At 44.5% G+C, this 14,621-nt stretch overlaps 1 protein-coding gene across 2 annotated transcripts; it reads left to right on the forward strand.

The window, feature by feature from the left end:
• Window positions 1-1,744: 1,744 nt before the first annotated feature.
• Window positions 1,745-13,589, forward strand: TRIM13 (tripartite motif containing 13). 2 transcript variants are annotated; one of them, XM_039716792.1, is made up of 2 exons: window positions 1,745-1,881; window positions 12,302-13,589. In XM_039716792.1, the coding sequence occupies exon 2, from the start codon at window positions 12,305-12,307 to the stop codon at window positions 13,532-13,534; it is 1,230 nt and encodes a 409-aa protein (XP_039572726.1). In that variant the 5' UTR covers window positions 1,745-1,881; window positions 12,302-12,304; the 3' UTR covers window positions 13,535-13,589. The 2 variants fall into 2 exon arrangements, with proteins under 2 accessions (XP_039572726.1, XP_039572725.1); XM_039716791.1 differs by lacking the exon at window positions 1,745-1,881 and adding an exon at window positions 7,261-7,458.
• Window positions 13,590-14,621: the final 1,032 nt, after the last annotated feature.

A 14,621-nucleotide genomic window follows, 5' to 3' on the forward strand; every position in this document is an offset into this window, starting at 1 on the left:
CTGGCGAAAAGTAACAGGAGCCCCGTTTATTTTATTTCCTTTTTCGTTATTTTTTCCCCTCCACCTTTCTCTTTTTTAATTCTTGGAAAACTCGGACGTGGCTCACTGGAATGAAAGGCCTGCAGGTGCACCTGTGAGCTGCTGTTTCTCTCTTTTCCAGACCTCTGACCGTCCATCTCTTGAGTCTTAACCCCGAGTGTCTGAAGTAGCTTTGCTCCTGGAGTACTTCTTCATGTGTTCGAAACCTCTCCTCATTTGCTCACTTAAATTCAACTGCAGTGACTGCTACACTGTGCTGTCGTTGCACGTATTATTTTGTTTTGCCAAGCACAGTCTGGGGGCAGCTTTGTGTCCCTTTCACAGAGGTAGAATACCACTAATAAAAAAAGCTGTAACATGATTTGTGGTCTCTGGGTTGCACAAGCTTTTCTATGTTTATTTCTGCATTCCTACAGCACACACAGCATCCAGAGCAGGACCCACAAACTGGGCTACAACAAACAGAGTAAATATCGATAACGCGACTATAGAAGCCTACCTATGCCCACTTCACATTTTTATTTATCTACAGAAAAATATCAAATAAATGTGCCACGAGCTGCTGATGTAGCACGAACCACATGATGTAGAATGTTTTGCAGACAGCAGGTAATTTGATTACTTTCATCTGAAGGCTTCTTTTTCTCCAAACCTGTTTGGGATGAAATTGTTGTTTCTCATTATTTCAGTTGGTGTATTATTTTGTGGCATTTCACCTGGAAGGCTTCCTTAACATTTTATTACAGTATGAAGTATGATGTAACTAATGTAACCCATGTGGTACTATGTTATCTGTCTTGTGGAGGCCAGAGGGTTAATACAGATATTCTGAAATCCTTGTTAAAATAAACTTGCATAGCCACAAATCTCTTACTGGTCTGGATGGGCTGTATCAGTCACACTTACCCTCTTTTACTTGAAACATGAGGTGAAGTGCTGTCTTTCTCAAAATCGTGCCTAAAACCAATCTGATTTTAAGAGCAGCTTTAAAATGTGCTTCCTTTCTTTTTATTGGACTTACTGTTACAGCCCATAAACATTTGGGGTCAAGAGCTCACTTCCTTAAAATATGCCAAATGGGATTAGTCTTGAACTTCCAAGAAGTAAATATTAGGTGGAAACTGATGTTTATTTATTTCATATGGAGGGCATCGGGATTCTTACTGGTAGCTTGTTGTTCACAAATTTAGTCTCATTTAAGTCACTGTGGGATTCTTATTGCCTGTGGGTTTGTTACAGTAAATGCTGAAAGATAAATGTTAATATAATTTTTAAAAGAAAAAAAAAAGAAAACTTAGCTAGAGATTTAAGCTCTAAATGACTCCCTGTCCCATGTTTTTCTCTGCCCCACCATGTCCTTTCTTCTCCAAAATGAGCGCTGAGAATACAAACACATCTCACCACATGAAGTCAGCATTGCCAAATCTGTTGGACCCAAGGGGATGAAGCTTTGGGGAGCAGTGCCTGGCTGTGCCTCACTGCCAGTTTCCTGCTCCATCCCCTCTGAACTGGAGAGGCCGGTTTTCCAGGCCCGCAGAGCGCAGCCCTCGTGCGGCACAGCACACGCCGCCGCTTGGAAAAGCTGCCCGTGCTGCTCTGGAGCTCGTTGGTTCCAGCACCCGTGTGCATGGCAGGTGGGACACCTCCGGGACCAGCTCATCCTTGTGCCCATCCTGTCCCCCTGCAGAGGCAGAGCCCCTGGCAGCGGCCGGTGGCACGCTGGTGCGCGAGGAGCAGGAGCGGCCGCAGAGGTGTTTGTGTGCCCCGAGTGAAGGCTCTGGCGTGGGACACAGGGAAGCAGAATATACGCTGGTGTGGTGGAAGTGAGGCAAAAGTCAGCTGGTAAGAAATGTGCCTTACTCCTATGCCTTTCTTGAAGGATAAGATGAACAGTTGGAGGAGGATAGCACTGTATTTGTAAATGTGCCTGTCGGGTTGTTTATAGAGTGTGTGAGCACCAAAAGCTTTACAGTGCACAAAGAACTGCCACAAAGAAATTAAGATCTTGCTTTCAATATTTAGAAGTATAATTGTGCTTGGTAATCAAGGGTTAATTCAGCTTCTGCCTTGCTTGAATGCTCATTTCTTTCACTTGGGGTGGCCAAATATTTTGGACCCTCCCACACTGGATGCAAAATTATGCTCAGCATGCCTAGACACGTTTGCTGCTTGCAGTGTTTTAACTTTATTTCCTTGAACAGTAGCAGCAGAGACATTTTGTCTGGGAACCATGCTAGTAGAACACAACCACTTCCATCCATTTCACAAATGCAGACTTATTTGAAGGAGCTGCTGAAGGAAAATGATGGCCATTGACTTGTTTCATTCTCTGGCTTAGAGCTTCATTCACAAAATAAAACTGTCTCTCATTAGCCCTGCAAAGTACATCTACTGGCTTCAGACAAGTATGTTTCAGAAAGGTTCCCTGATAGGCCAAATTTGCAGGAGAGGGCAGCTCTCTTCTGTTGTGGCAGCACACATAACAACAGTGTAATACATGACTAATCCATTCTCAGAGAAATAATTCCTCTTTGTCCTGCAAGTAAAAAGCAATCAGACTTGCTTCTCCGCTGCCATGTGCTTTGTGGAGGCATTTACACCTGTGAAAACCAATATAAAAAAGTAGTTACTATGTATGTTGGAATGCGTTTAGTAATGTCTTGCACAGAAGTAAATGATGGTGCAGAACTGGAAAATCAAGGTTTGTTTATTGAAAGCAGTCCTTCCACTCCCAGGGTCAGGCCTGTGGTTTGGAAGATGATACAGACAAGGTCTCAGATGAAAAACAGGTTGTGCTTGTACTTTTGAAATCTTCACCATAATGTAGTTCTTGTGAGGATTAACATTTTGTAGGAACTCCTCTGTTTTACACAGTTAATCTGACACTTGCCAAATCATAGAAGAAATTACATATGGAAATTAATTTTGTTCCTTGTTCTCTTTGCTTTGGAGGTCACTTCTCCTTTCCTCTTTATGCAGTACAAGCAAAACCTACTGGAGCAGAGCTTTGATCTATAGGCAATCCCAAACCTTCTTAAAACTGACAGGGATGCTGACAGGAAGGAGAATTAAGTTCTTTTATGTCATGAGACAGCTAAAAACAAGAAACTGCTGCCCATGGCACAGGGGTGCATGGCCAAGTGCTAAGATGAGCTAACTTGTATGAGCAAGCAGTAATTTGGGGAAAGTCAGGGAGACTTTTCTAGGGACTGCTTGTGAGTCCAGCAGCAAGAGCACAGATTGGTTGCAGCTGTGTTTGCCTGTGTGCATGTCCGGGACCGGAAACACCACGCAAGAGCCAGCAGACAGTGGGAGAAGCAGTGGTGTATGGCCCTGAGAAAAAGCCAAGGGACAGCTTCTTCTGGGCAAGCATCCTGGCTGGAGCAGCAAACTTGGACTGCTGCACAGTTCACCCTCCCATTTGCTTCCTCTGCGTGCAAGGAAATGGGACGTGGCTGTACATTCTTTGTAAATAAATAGGATTTCGCTAAGGAGCTGACTGAATTCATCATCGATTCCCCCCCACGTCCCTCTGCAGAAAAATCTGGCAAAGTGCTGAATATTAGTTAACTCTGTAGGTCAAAGTTCTGTATGCAAAACTACAGAGCTTTTCAGTACTGCTAAAATAGTCACCAGAGACCCTGCAGATATCAAGGCAGTGTCTGAAATTCAGACCTCAACACAGCAGTTGATCATTTCAGTTGCTGATGATCCTTCATGGATTTTTAATGCCTGGTATTTCTACAATCCATATTAAAAGTAACTTTTATGGAACAATAACAAGAAACTTCTTTCTCTGATCCCTTGTTAGGAATGTTTAATATAGTCCAGATGTATCTGTTGAAAAGAAATGTAGTCAGATACAATATAGTTGTGAAGCATTTATACATCAGTAAGGTTTTTGATACGTGGAACTGTTTTGAATAATTTATTTGTGTTATCTTACAGTATCTTCTTATCAAGCTGCTCTAAGCTCTTGCAGATTTATGTCCATATTTAGGTACCCACAGCGAGTACATTATCCACCTCAGATTGAGAGTATGCTCACTCCAGCACAGCTGAATAAAGCAGAGTCCTTGGAGAAGTCTCTGTCCCGAAGCTGGAGTGTATTCTGTGTGTGCTCTGACACCTCTGTAACGGGACGTGAAGCCTTAGCCTTAGTGGGAAGGCAGGTTTGCAGCCAAGGATAAGACTGTAAAATGCCCTCAACTCACCTCTTTTCCCCAGAGCCTCACCTCAGGAGGCAATTACAATCCAGCAGGTCTTTGGTTCAGAGGTGCTTTACTGATGTGGAATACAAATCTGGGAAGAAAAATAATGCTGCTTTTAACTCCAGCTATATTTATCAATCAGTTCTTCTCCAGCAAAGCACAGCGGGTGCCTGGAGCCTGGAATGAGCAGCTGGTGTGGCCGAGGGCAAGGCTCTGTTACTTTTGGCAGTAGTGCTGGCAATAGCTGGCTGGAAGCATTTGTGAAATTATGGCCTGTGGGGGCACTTCTGGTTTATGCTGACGTGTGTGCAGGCTGCCACCAAAACAGGCCTTCTCACTGGCTTATCCTGGCACTGGTGTTTGTTCGGCTGCAGGATCAGCTGGCTGCCAAAATTGATCCTGCTGGAAACTTTTTTTTTTTTCTGTAAACTGGATTAGCTTTCAGCTCTGTTGGCAAGCTGATCTGGCTTAACATGTGGCTGCATGAGTGTCATAGCCAGCAGAGAGGAGGCATCAGGAAAGCATGACTAAGGAAAGGGGAAAGGATGGAATGATGACTTTTGCCAGTAGCACAGTCTTGTCTTGGCTTAACCCCCTGAGAATCTGCCTGTCAGGGTAGAGTTACCTGTTACAACCTGAGTCACGTTAATGGCTTGCTTCCAGTGGATGAGAAAAATCTTGTTCCTCTTTTCCTTGCTCCTCTGACGTTAGACCTGGTGATTGTCTAATCTTGCATTGAACTGATTTAACTTGTTGCATCAGCACAAAACTCACCTCAACAAAGAAAAGGGAATAGCGTTCTGCTGACTGAGAGGGTGGAACCAGCTCAGTAGAGCATCTGCAGAGGCTGGCAGAGCTGGGACAGGCAAGGGGAGTAATGGCTGTCAGCTCTGAGGTCACTGACTGAACCACAACTCAGAGCTTCAGTCTCAGAAATCTCCTGGCATACTGCATATTAGAAGAGCCATGATTTGGGTTCTCTCTGTAGTTTAAAGATGACAGTAGATGAGGCCCTTTGTCTTACGAAAAATACAGTGCTTGTCTTGAAAATCTGGAAATTACCACTATCTTATAATTCTACCCCTGTATTTTCAACCCTTCCATGACTAAGTGGCATTTATCCTAACAGCTCCTTTCAAGTTGGGCCTCTCCTTTGAGCCTGGATTTCCCTTGGCTTTATTTATCTATTACTCCACAGATCTACAAATGTTCTTTTCCATCAGCCAGAACTTTTCTTTGAAGCTTCCACAACCAGCCTTTGATGCTGCCTTGGGAAGACACTGGGCTCTTGGATGCAGGAATGCAAGCTCATAAACAAACTGCTATTTGTTTCAAAAGCGCTGCTATTGAAGCAGAGTTAAAAAGTATAGAAAGATGGACTTGTATGTGTGCAAAACAGTTGAGTGCGACTCAGATAAGACATAGAAGAGTGCCCAAATTCTATTTGATTGTGCTCAGGACAGCCGTGGGACACTTAAGTAGGGTGCTGGCTAGGCAGTGTTTCTAGGTACCAAGCACAGAAATCCTGGTGTGTGTTTGCCCAGAAGTTTAAGCTTTCCTCTTTGACTGAAGAAATCAAAGGCAAGGAGGAACAAGAACATTTTCAGGTAGACCTAAGGAAGAGGCATTATCCCACTCTTCCACCCATTCAGCTCCTTCATTTATAAGGAGACAGTCTTGGACCAGCCCAAAGAATTAATAGAGAATAAAACATACTCTAAAAATACATTAAAATGTTATAGGAGAAAGAGATGGAAATAACGAGCGAGAAATCTAAAATGCCATGTTGTTGTTAATCTTTAACCATAAAATTACAGAGAAGATTAATAGGACCCAGAAATTCTTGATATAAAAGTGGCTGTTGGGAAAGTGTAGACAAGGAGTACTCAGCAAATGTAAATGCACAAGCATTGGGATATCAGTTGAAAGCAGCTTAGATGGTTGAGGGAAATTACCTGGAATTACTTGTTTTTAATAAAAGCAAACAAGATTCTGGACAATTAAGAAGAAACAAGCAGGGTGTTGAAATACATCTGAAGGTCTCGGTTGCTTTTGTGCAGCAACTCTACCTGCTGGGGCTGTTCTCCAGTGGATAGTGGAGAAATGCCTCAGTGTGTAGGCACTCTGAAAGGGATTTTCAAAAATGCTTGTCCTTGGTCAAACTGTTCCCATTGAGTTAGCTGAGCAGGCAGGCCAGCTTGGGTGGGGCAGCAAGGAGAGAAGGTGAGGGGTAACTCACTGCAGTGAATTGGGGAAACATAACCTTGGCATGCTAATGAATGGTTTTTAAGATCCAGATTCCTAATAATGAGAAGAAATATGTCAGATGTGCAAGGGAGCTTCATTTGATAGAAGTATGGTCTGATTTGTGATGTTCCTTGTGTGGGTAGTCCTGGAGGTGAAGAGTTTCCCCTGTGCTGATGAGTGACGGGACTGCAGTGGGTGCAGAATAGAGGAGTGAAGGGAGGAGAGAAGGAAGCAGAGTATGTACATTTGACAACAGCTTTTGATGTAGTATTTCACAAAGTCTAACTTGAAAATAGGTTCAGTTTGACTTTGATGTGAGACCTGTTTTGTTGACTGAGAACTAAAAGAACTGCAAAACAGATACCCAACACAAAGGTCCTCTGACATCTCAGCACTTCCAGACTCAGTTTCATAGTCCTGTAACTGGAATGTTCTTTCAAGTGGACATGGATCTCTTCTGCTCCATCTCCCTGGGACTAGTCAGTGTTTTGTGGAAAACCTGCACTAGTTTTACAGGCCACGTTAAATCTCCAAGAGATTCACCAGCTGGAAACAGTATAACCAGTGTGTTCAAGCAAATAAGAATGAGTTGCTATCCTTTTATGAAGCACATAAGGCTCTCTGTCTCAAATTATGTTTTCTGTTAATAAGTGCTTTCGGAGGGCGGCAGATCCCCAGCAGGATTGTCACCCAGCAGCGCCCCTCCTTAGGCTGTGCAACGTGCGCCTGTGAGCTGCAGGCTCAAGTGTAATTTAGCAGAGTTAACAAACAACAGAAACCCGCATATATCTCGGCGGAGGCACGGGCTGCAGCCTCGGCCGCCGCCTCAGGCAAGCAGCATCCAAGGCCGGCCTCTCTCCCGGCAGCTCCGGGGCCTTCCTGGCAGCTCGCAGGCGAGCGGAGGAAGGGCAGAGCCGCAGCCGCTCCTGCCCTGGGGCTGCACCGGCGGCCGCGGGCCAAGGTGGGTGGGACGGCGGGAGCAGCTCCCGGCCGATCGCTCCGGCGGGCCGGGGCCGGGCGGCGGGCGGGAGCGGCGGAGCGCAGGCCGCGGCTTTGTGAGAGGCGGCAGCGCCGGGCCGGGGAACGCCGCGGCCGGAGCCGCCGGTAGCGCTGGCAGCCGCCATCCCCCTGAACCCCGGGGGGACCAGCAGGGCCTCCCGGCCCCGGGCTGCGGTGCCCGGCCGAGCGCCGAGACCCCCGCCGAGGCCAGGGCCGGCGGCTGGCTGCAGTGCCGTCGTTTCGGGGCGATTCCCCGCTGGAATTGCAGAGTGGGGTTGTAACCAGGGGCCGCAAGGGAGCCTCTGCCCGGTGAAGGGACAGTGGGGTGAGCGCGGGGCCAGCGCTGGGGCAGCCCCTGCGCCCCACAGACCGCCCAGCCCTGGGGTGGAGAGGTGTTCGTGGGGCTGTAATGTGCTGGGCACAGATCGCCTGTTCCTTCCGGCCTTCCTGCCGCCTTTGGAGAGTCTGGACGTGTTGGATCTCCCAAAAATCCTGCTCATGGAAAAACCTTTGGCCATGAAATGCCAGGTTTGAAGCATGGGGAATTTACCCAGGTCTTTTTGGCTGTCTGGATAGCAACCTTCCAGTAGCTGAAAGGGGTCTGCAGGGAATCCAGAGAGGGACTCTTCTTCAGGAGCTATAGTGACGGAGCAAGGAGTGATGTGTACAGACTGAAAGAGGGAAAATTTTGTTTAGCTATTGGGAAGAAATTCTTTATTGTGGGGGCAGTGGCCCTGGAACAGGTTGCCCAGGAAGGTTGTGGATGCCCCAGTCCTGTCAGTGTTCAAGGCCAGGCTAGGTATGGCCTTTGGCAAACTGGTCTAGTGGTTGGTGCCCCTGTCCATGGCAGGGGGAGCTGGGACTAGATAATCTTCAAAGTCCTTTTCCACCCTTTAACATTCTATGATCCTGTGTTACCTACTGCTCATGGAGGTCAGGTGGTGCCCAATAAAATGTATACAATGACTCTCTGTGAGGTTGCAGTTTCTCTCAGTGGAGTGAACAGAAGGTAGCTGCTGCAAGGGGGATCTTCCATTTCCCTTCCCCTCTGTGTGGGACTTTTTTTAGGGCTGATTCAACACACCAGAAGACTGGTGAAATTGCTCATAGGGGGTCCTGACACAGACCAGGGTCCTTGCCAAGGAAGGGAGATATGACCTCTCCTGACTAGCTCAACTACTTGTAGAAATGACTTGGTCAAGTCTCATTTAGAGCAGTTACACGCCATTGCAGGAAACTTGTAATTCAGGGATTATCTTTTTGGGTTTTTTTGAAGCCTGGTGAAATTTTGGTTTCACTTTCAGCATGCTGCTGGCTGATAAACTCAACTTCTGTGCTGAGAAGCATGCTAAATTAATTTTTGTCTGGAGTGTGGGAAAAAGCTACTGTGGCTGTTTTTGCTTTTATGGTTTGATGTTGTTTGTCATTCTTCTTCCTAATGATAAAACTGTGCAAGTTGCTATTTCTGATGGGTGACATCTGTTGGGTTTGTACCCAGAGATGCTTTTGGTCCATGTGCTACAAGTGGGGAATTTCAGGGCCTCCCAAACCTGGGTCAGAGGTTACACAGAGAAATTCCCAGTGGAAAAGTTGAAATGTAGCTGTAGTTCATCACACAAATACCAGGTTGCTAAGGGATGTTTCAATCCACAGACAATTTACTGTCTGAAATTAAAGAAGACAGAAGTTAATCTGTCCAACCATACAGGTCTTCAGTATTTTTGGCTTGACATATCTGGTGTTTGTAAGAGGGGGAGAGGGGAAGTTTGTACACCTGCCCATTTATTTTTTAAAAAATCCAGTGTTTTTAATGATGTGGTATAAAGGTTTTGAAATTCAATTGTATTTATAAAGCATAATTATGTAATTTGGTAAGTGGGGTTGAAATGCAACAGGGCAGTTTTGGTTGGATCATGAAGCCTTTTTGTGTATGTTTTTTGTATTTTTAGGAGTGTGAAAATCTTCAGTGTTTGTCCTGCAATTTTTATGGAAAGTGTTATAGTAAGCATTTTCTGCATTGGTTTGCAGTTCTTGCTGTCAGGCATGCAAAGCTGCTTTTCCAGCTCCCTAACTGGGAAGTAAAATCCTCCCTGGTAGAGGAGATGGACCAGAGCAAATATTTTCTGCCCTGTGCATTTCCATTTACTAAGAGATGGAAAACTGTCATTTTAGTTTTGTAGTTATTATCCTCTTAGCACATGAGCAGAACTGATCTTTGTGCTGCTACTGTGCCTAAAAGCTATGAGTACAAGTTGGAAAGAAATAGCTGCTCACAAAAAGGAAGACTCAAGAGTGGAGGGATGAAATTATCATCTTCCTGTCATCCCATTATTTTTAGTATTAGGAAAACGATGGAAGAGAAATGTTGCTTTGAGAGCATGAGAGGTGCTTCAAAACTATATTCTCCTCACAGAAAATGAGGTTTCTGAACAGGATCTGTGGGCTTAGAGGAAACCCACTAGTTAGAGTTATAAGACCTTTTCTCTGGGAATTTTTCCCCCCGTTGTAGTGGTGGCTTCTTCTGCCTCCTGATTTTAGTTCTGAGTAAAAAAGCTGGCAACTTTTCCAAAGTTTCTTTTTTCCAGCAAGCACAGAGAATATGTGCAGGGGCATAAGCACCTAAGCATGGTTGTCTCAAGCATTCTGACTGTCTGCTGTTACAGGAAAGTTGGGATTTGGGAGGGAGTGTCCTGCTGAGGCAGGGAAGCGCTGTTGTGAGCCAGCTTCCCTTTCATTGCTGGGCTTGCTAATCAGCCTGGAGGCTCACGTTTGGTGTGCCTGCAGCAAGAGAAGGGTCAAGTCCTGGGCACCTCACTGAAGGGGCTCCCAGACCCCCAGCCTCCCACCTATTTCCTGAAGGGCTCTAAGGGCTCACTGTGCGTGTGCCAGAAGCAGCAAATGGTGTGAAAAATGAGGGCATGTGCCCTAGGGAAACTGTAACAGGGTCCTTCCTGGGCTTTTGTTGATCCCAGATCTGGACCATACCCAGTGGCAGGACCACTGTGAGATCTAAGGACTGGTGGTCTTTTCCCTTCACTTTCTCTATTTTCCATCTTTACTCTCTCCTCTCTTGTTCTATCCCTCCAAGTGCGGCAATCGGGTTTTCCCCCTTGCTCTGTGCTGGAGTTTGCTGGGAGAGTCAGGAGCTTGGTAAAGTTCATTGTTAAGTCAAGAGCTTGTTAGCCAACACTTCTACAACTAAATAGCAGGGTGGCTGTCAGAGTTAGGGTGGCTATATAATAAAGGATAAGAGTTCCCTGACACTGAACTGCTGTCTTTCTTCAGCCCACTGAGAAGTTCTGCTGAATTTTCGGGTTGTGACAACCCCTCCTCCTCACTTGAAAAGCATGGGAAATTTGCTTACACTTCCCAATAATAGCTTTTACTGTGAAGTCTTACTGGAACTATTGGTCCTTTTGTGAAGGAGTGTCAAGAGTGACCTCACTTTTCTTCCTGATAGTGAACTTTGCTTTCCTTGGATCAGTGCTATTGTTTTTATTGCTCTTTTTGTCCTGTGCAGCTTGGATCTTCCCTTGCAGCTCTCTTCTTAGCTCCCATGTTTTCTACTTCATATTTCTTTGAGGGCACAGAAACCTTAGAAGTTACATCAAAACTAATTAGGAGCTCATTCACAGTACTTTGATGCACTTTTCTGTGATGTCTTTCAATTTATAAAAGGAATTTTATTACATATATGTGAATATATGTTGTATAATACGGAAGGAATTTATGCAAGGGAAGCATCTCTCTAATTATAGCTCAAAATGAAGTTTGAGAGCTTTGGATGATACTGACTGTCACCTATTTTGGTCTTTATTAGCTATTTGTTTTCTTAGAGCATGCTGTAAGTTACAAGGTGTTTGCATCTGAGAACTTGGCTTTAGTTAGAGGCAGGGGGAGGGTAGTGCGTGCACTGGGTCCCTTCACTGAGACTTTTCAGTAGGAAAAAATACATGATAAATATTCTTCCTGTAGGTTCTCTCCACAGAAAGAAATTACTGGGGTGTGAATGCTGTGAGAATGGAATTGGAAACAGAGCTTGCAGATGAGTAAAAATGCTTCACAGTTTTGTTTCATGATGAATTATCAAGGATTATGGGTGGCTGTTATTTGAACTATTTTAACTTTGTGCTGAATGGCTCAATAGTAACACATTCAGTTGGTTATTTAAAAATACTGTAGGAGCAAGAGAAAAGCTCATTCTTTAAGTGAGTGGTGACTCTCCTTTGGCCTTGCAAGTAGAGCAAAAAGACACATTATGTATTCTGTAGCAGCAGAAACACTGCAACTGGGCTTTTTCAGTCACTTTTAGTATTGTCTACAGTACCAGTGGGTGGGGTTGAAACTGGAAGCTTTGGATGAGTGGAGCAAGTTGAAAGTAATCAAATATTAGTAGAGTATATTGGCTGTGTATCTTCTGTGCAAATCCCATTTCTGTGTATTGCATTAGCAAGGAAAGATGTAAGTCTTGCACTGTTACTATGAGTACATGAGTTATTTTCTTTAAGAATCCTTTCTGGGATTGGCAGGAGTTCTTTTCCAGCATTTCTAGTTGAGAGTCCAAAAAAATGGTTCTGCCTGAGCATTGTATCATTCTTGTGCCTGCCATTTGCTGGCCAGGCACCACAGCTAAGGGGGACTGGCTGCAAAAACCCAGCTGAGGCGCTGTCTTAAGGATACTGGAGGAAAAAATACATCCTTTTCTCACTGAGACATGTCTCAGATGGAGATTGTTTTTTGTATGGTCTCCTTGAGGGAGAAGTAAGTTTTGTAAGTGCCGTTACCATCTTTTTTCTCTTTCCTAGGACATGATGGAGCTCCTAGAGGAAGATCTGACCTGTCCCATTTGCTGTAGCCTGTTTGACGATCCTCGTGTCCTGCCCTGTTCACACAATTTCTGCAGAAAGTGTCTGGAAGGAATTCTTGAAGGAAATGTGCGGAATGTGCTTTGGAGGCCATCCCCTTTCAAGTGCCCCACATGCAGGAAGGAGACTCCTGTCACTGGAGTCAACAGCTTGCAGGTCAACTATTCCCTGAAAGGTATCGTGGAGAAGTACAACAAAATCAAAGTAACTCCAAAAATGCCTGTGTGCAAAGTGCACAGCGGGCAACCCCTTAACATTTTCTGCAGGACAGACATGCAGCTGATCTGTGGGGTATGTGCCACCCGTGGTGACCACACAAAGCATGTTTTCTGTTCCATTGAAGAAGCTTATTCCCAGGAGAAGCGGGCTTTTGAAACCTTGTTTCAGGGCTTTGAAACTTGGCGTTGTGGAGATGCCCTCTCACGGCTGGATACCTTAGAGACCAGCAAGAGGAAAGCTCTGCAGATGCTGACGAAAGATTCTGATAAAGTGAAGGAGTTCTTTGAGAAGCTGCAGCACACGCTGGAGCAGAAGCGAAATGAGATTCTGTCTGACTTTGAGACCATGAAGCTTGCAGTGATGCAGGCCTACGATCCGGAAATCAATAAACTGAACACGATTCTGCAAGAGCAGCGCATGGCTTTTAACATTGCAGAGGCCTTCAAAGATGTGTCCGAACCCATTATATTTCTGCAACAGATGCAAGAGTTCAGGGAAAAAATCAAGGTGCTTAAAGAAACCCCTTTACCTTGTTCCACTGTGGACATCAGTCCCACAATGAAGAGCTTTGATACCAGCCAGTGGAATGGAATAAAGCTTGTTGATGTGGACAAACTTTCCTTGCCTCAGGAAAGCAACACATTCAAATTCAAGATTCCCTCAGTCTTTTCACGCAGATTTGTAGTGAACTCTCTTATTTTCTTGCTCATTCTTGCTGTCACCAGAATGTCCTTTGTGGAGTCAGTCATTGACAATCTCCAGTGCTGGAAATCTCAGTTCCTTACAATTTGCTTGTCCTATTTGGCAGATACCGTGGAGATAGCAGATCATGCAGTCTTTTACTGGGAACAGATGACAGATGGAGCTTCACTGTTAAGAGAAAAGTGTAAAAACTATACACTGGTTGTACTGGATAACGTTGCACAGTTTGTGTGCAAATATAAACTGTTGTGAAGTGTCTGCTGGAATATAAGAACTAAGAGAGATCTGGGGGAGAAAACATGGAACTTCTTAAATTAATTGGTCTTTTCAGACTTCCAGTGAAAACATTTAAAGATTCAAAATGATTCCAAAACATTCATAATGTTCACATAGTTTGAGCACTGCTAAACCAGAAAATTAAATGGAGCTTTGAAAAATCCACTTTGTGGATTCTTCTTTCAGTGGTGATTATGGGAATATTACTCACTGTAAATCATTTTTCTTACCAAAATATAGGGCCAAATTGTATCTTTAGTGTGATGTTAATGTAATTGTAGAATAAGGTAAAAGATTGTAGTTTAAAAAAAATTCTAACTGGGAGATCGTTTGGAAAGAGGAAGAAGAGTTGTGACTGAGGTGAGCACTGTGCTGACAGGTTTGCTGAGGACTGTCCTTCCACTGCAAAATGCAGCATGCATCATTCACATTCTGGAGCCAGCTTCTATTTGACAATGTTACTTCTCTCTGAAATAGCTATATGTTTTGGTTTGGTTTTGTGGGGTACCATTTTTGTATAACCAAATATTGTAATTACCCTGTGCATTCAGATTACATGTTCTATACAAAAATGTATCTTCAGGGCAAGCATAAATTCTAGAGGTAATGATAAGAACAAGCTGCAGGATGGTATGTGCTTTGCAGATAGTTCATACTTTGCAGTTTACTTTTCCAACATCAAATTGTTGGTGTAGCTGGGCTGTTTTGTTAGTTCCATGTTTCTCTGAAGCTACACTTTCTTAAAAACTGGCCTTAACATAAAGAACTTAGTGCAGTGAAAGGCATGCAGGGGTCTGCCACAGGAAGGCAGCGTGGGCTCTAGCCCTGCAGAGGTGTCAGGTAAAACAGCTGCTCTTCTGTCCCTCTCTGCCTCTCCAGATTGCAGTTCCAAAAGCCAGGAAAAATGACTGGATGATTCCTGGAACAGGTTGTGGGATACAGTGGGTGTATGGATGTTGGTGGTGTTTGAAGAACCTTGTATAGGTTCTTCTGCTGTTGCTGCATTGTTGTGTATCTCATTTCAGGAGCTATTTGAATTTTCTGGTTGTATTGACTTGGCCTT

Source organism: Passer montanus, unplaced genomic scaffold, assembly GCF_014805655.1.
Source record: "Passer montanus isolate IOZ18808 unplaced genomic scaffold, ASM1480565v1 scaffold36, whole genome shotgun sequence".
Taxonomy (NCBI): domain Eukaryota; kingdom Metazoa; phylum Chordata; class Aves; order Passeriformes; family Passeridae; genus Passer; species Passer montanus.

Excerpts from the sequence above, each read along its gene's own strand:
- TRIM13 (XM_039716792.1), top strand. The coding sequence starts at position 12,305 with ATGATGGAGCTCCTAGAGGAAGATCTGACCTGTCCCATTTGCTGTAGC.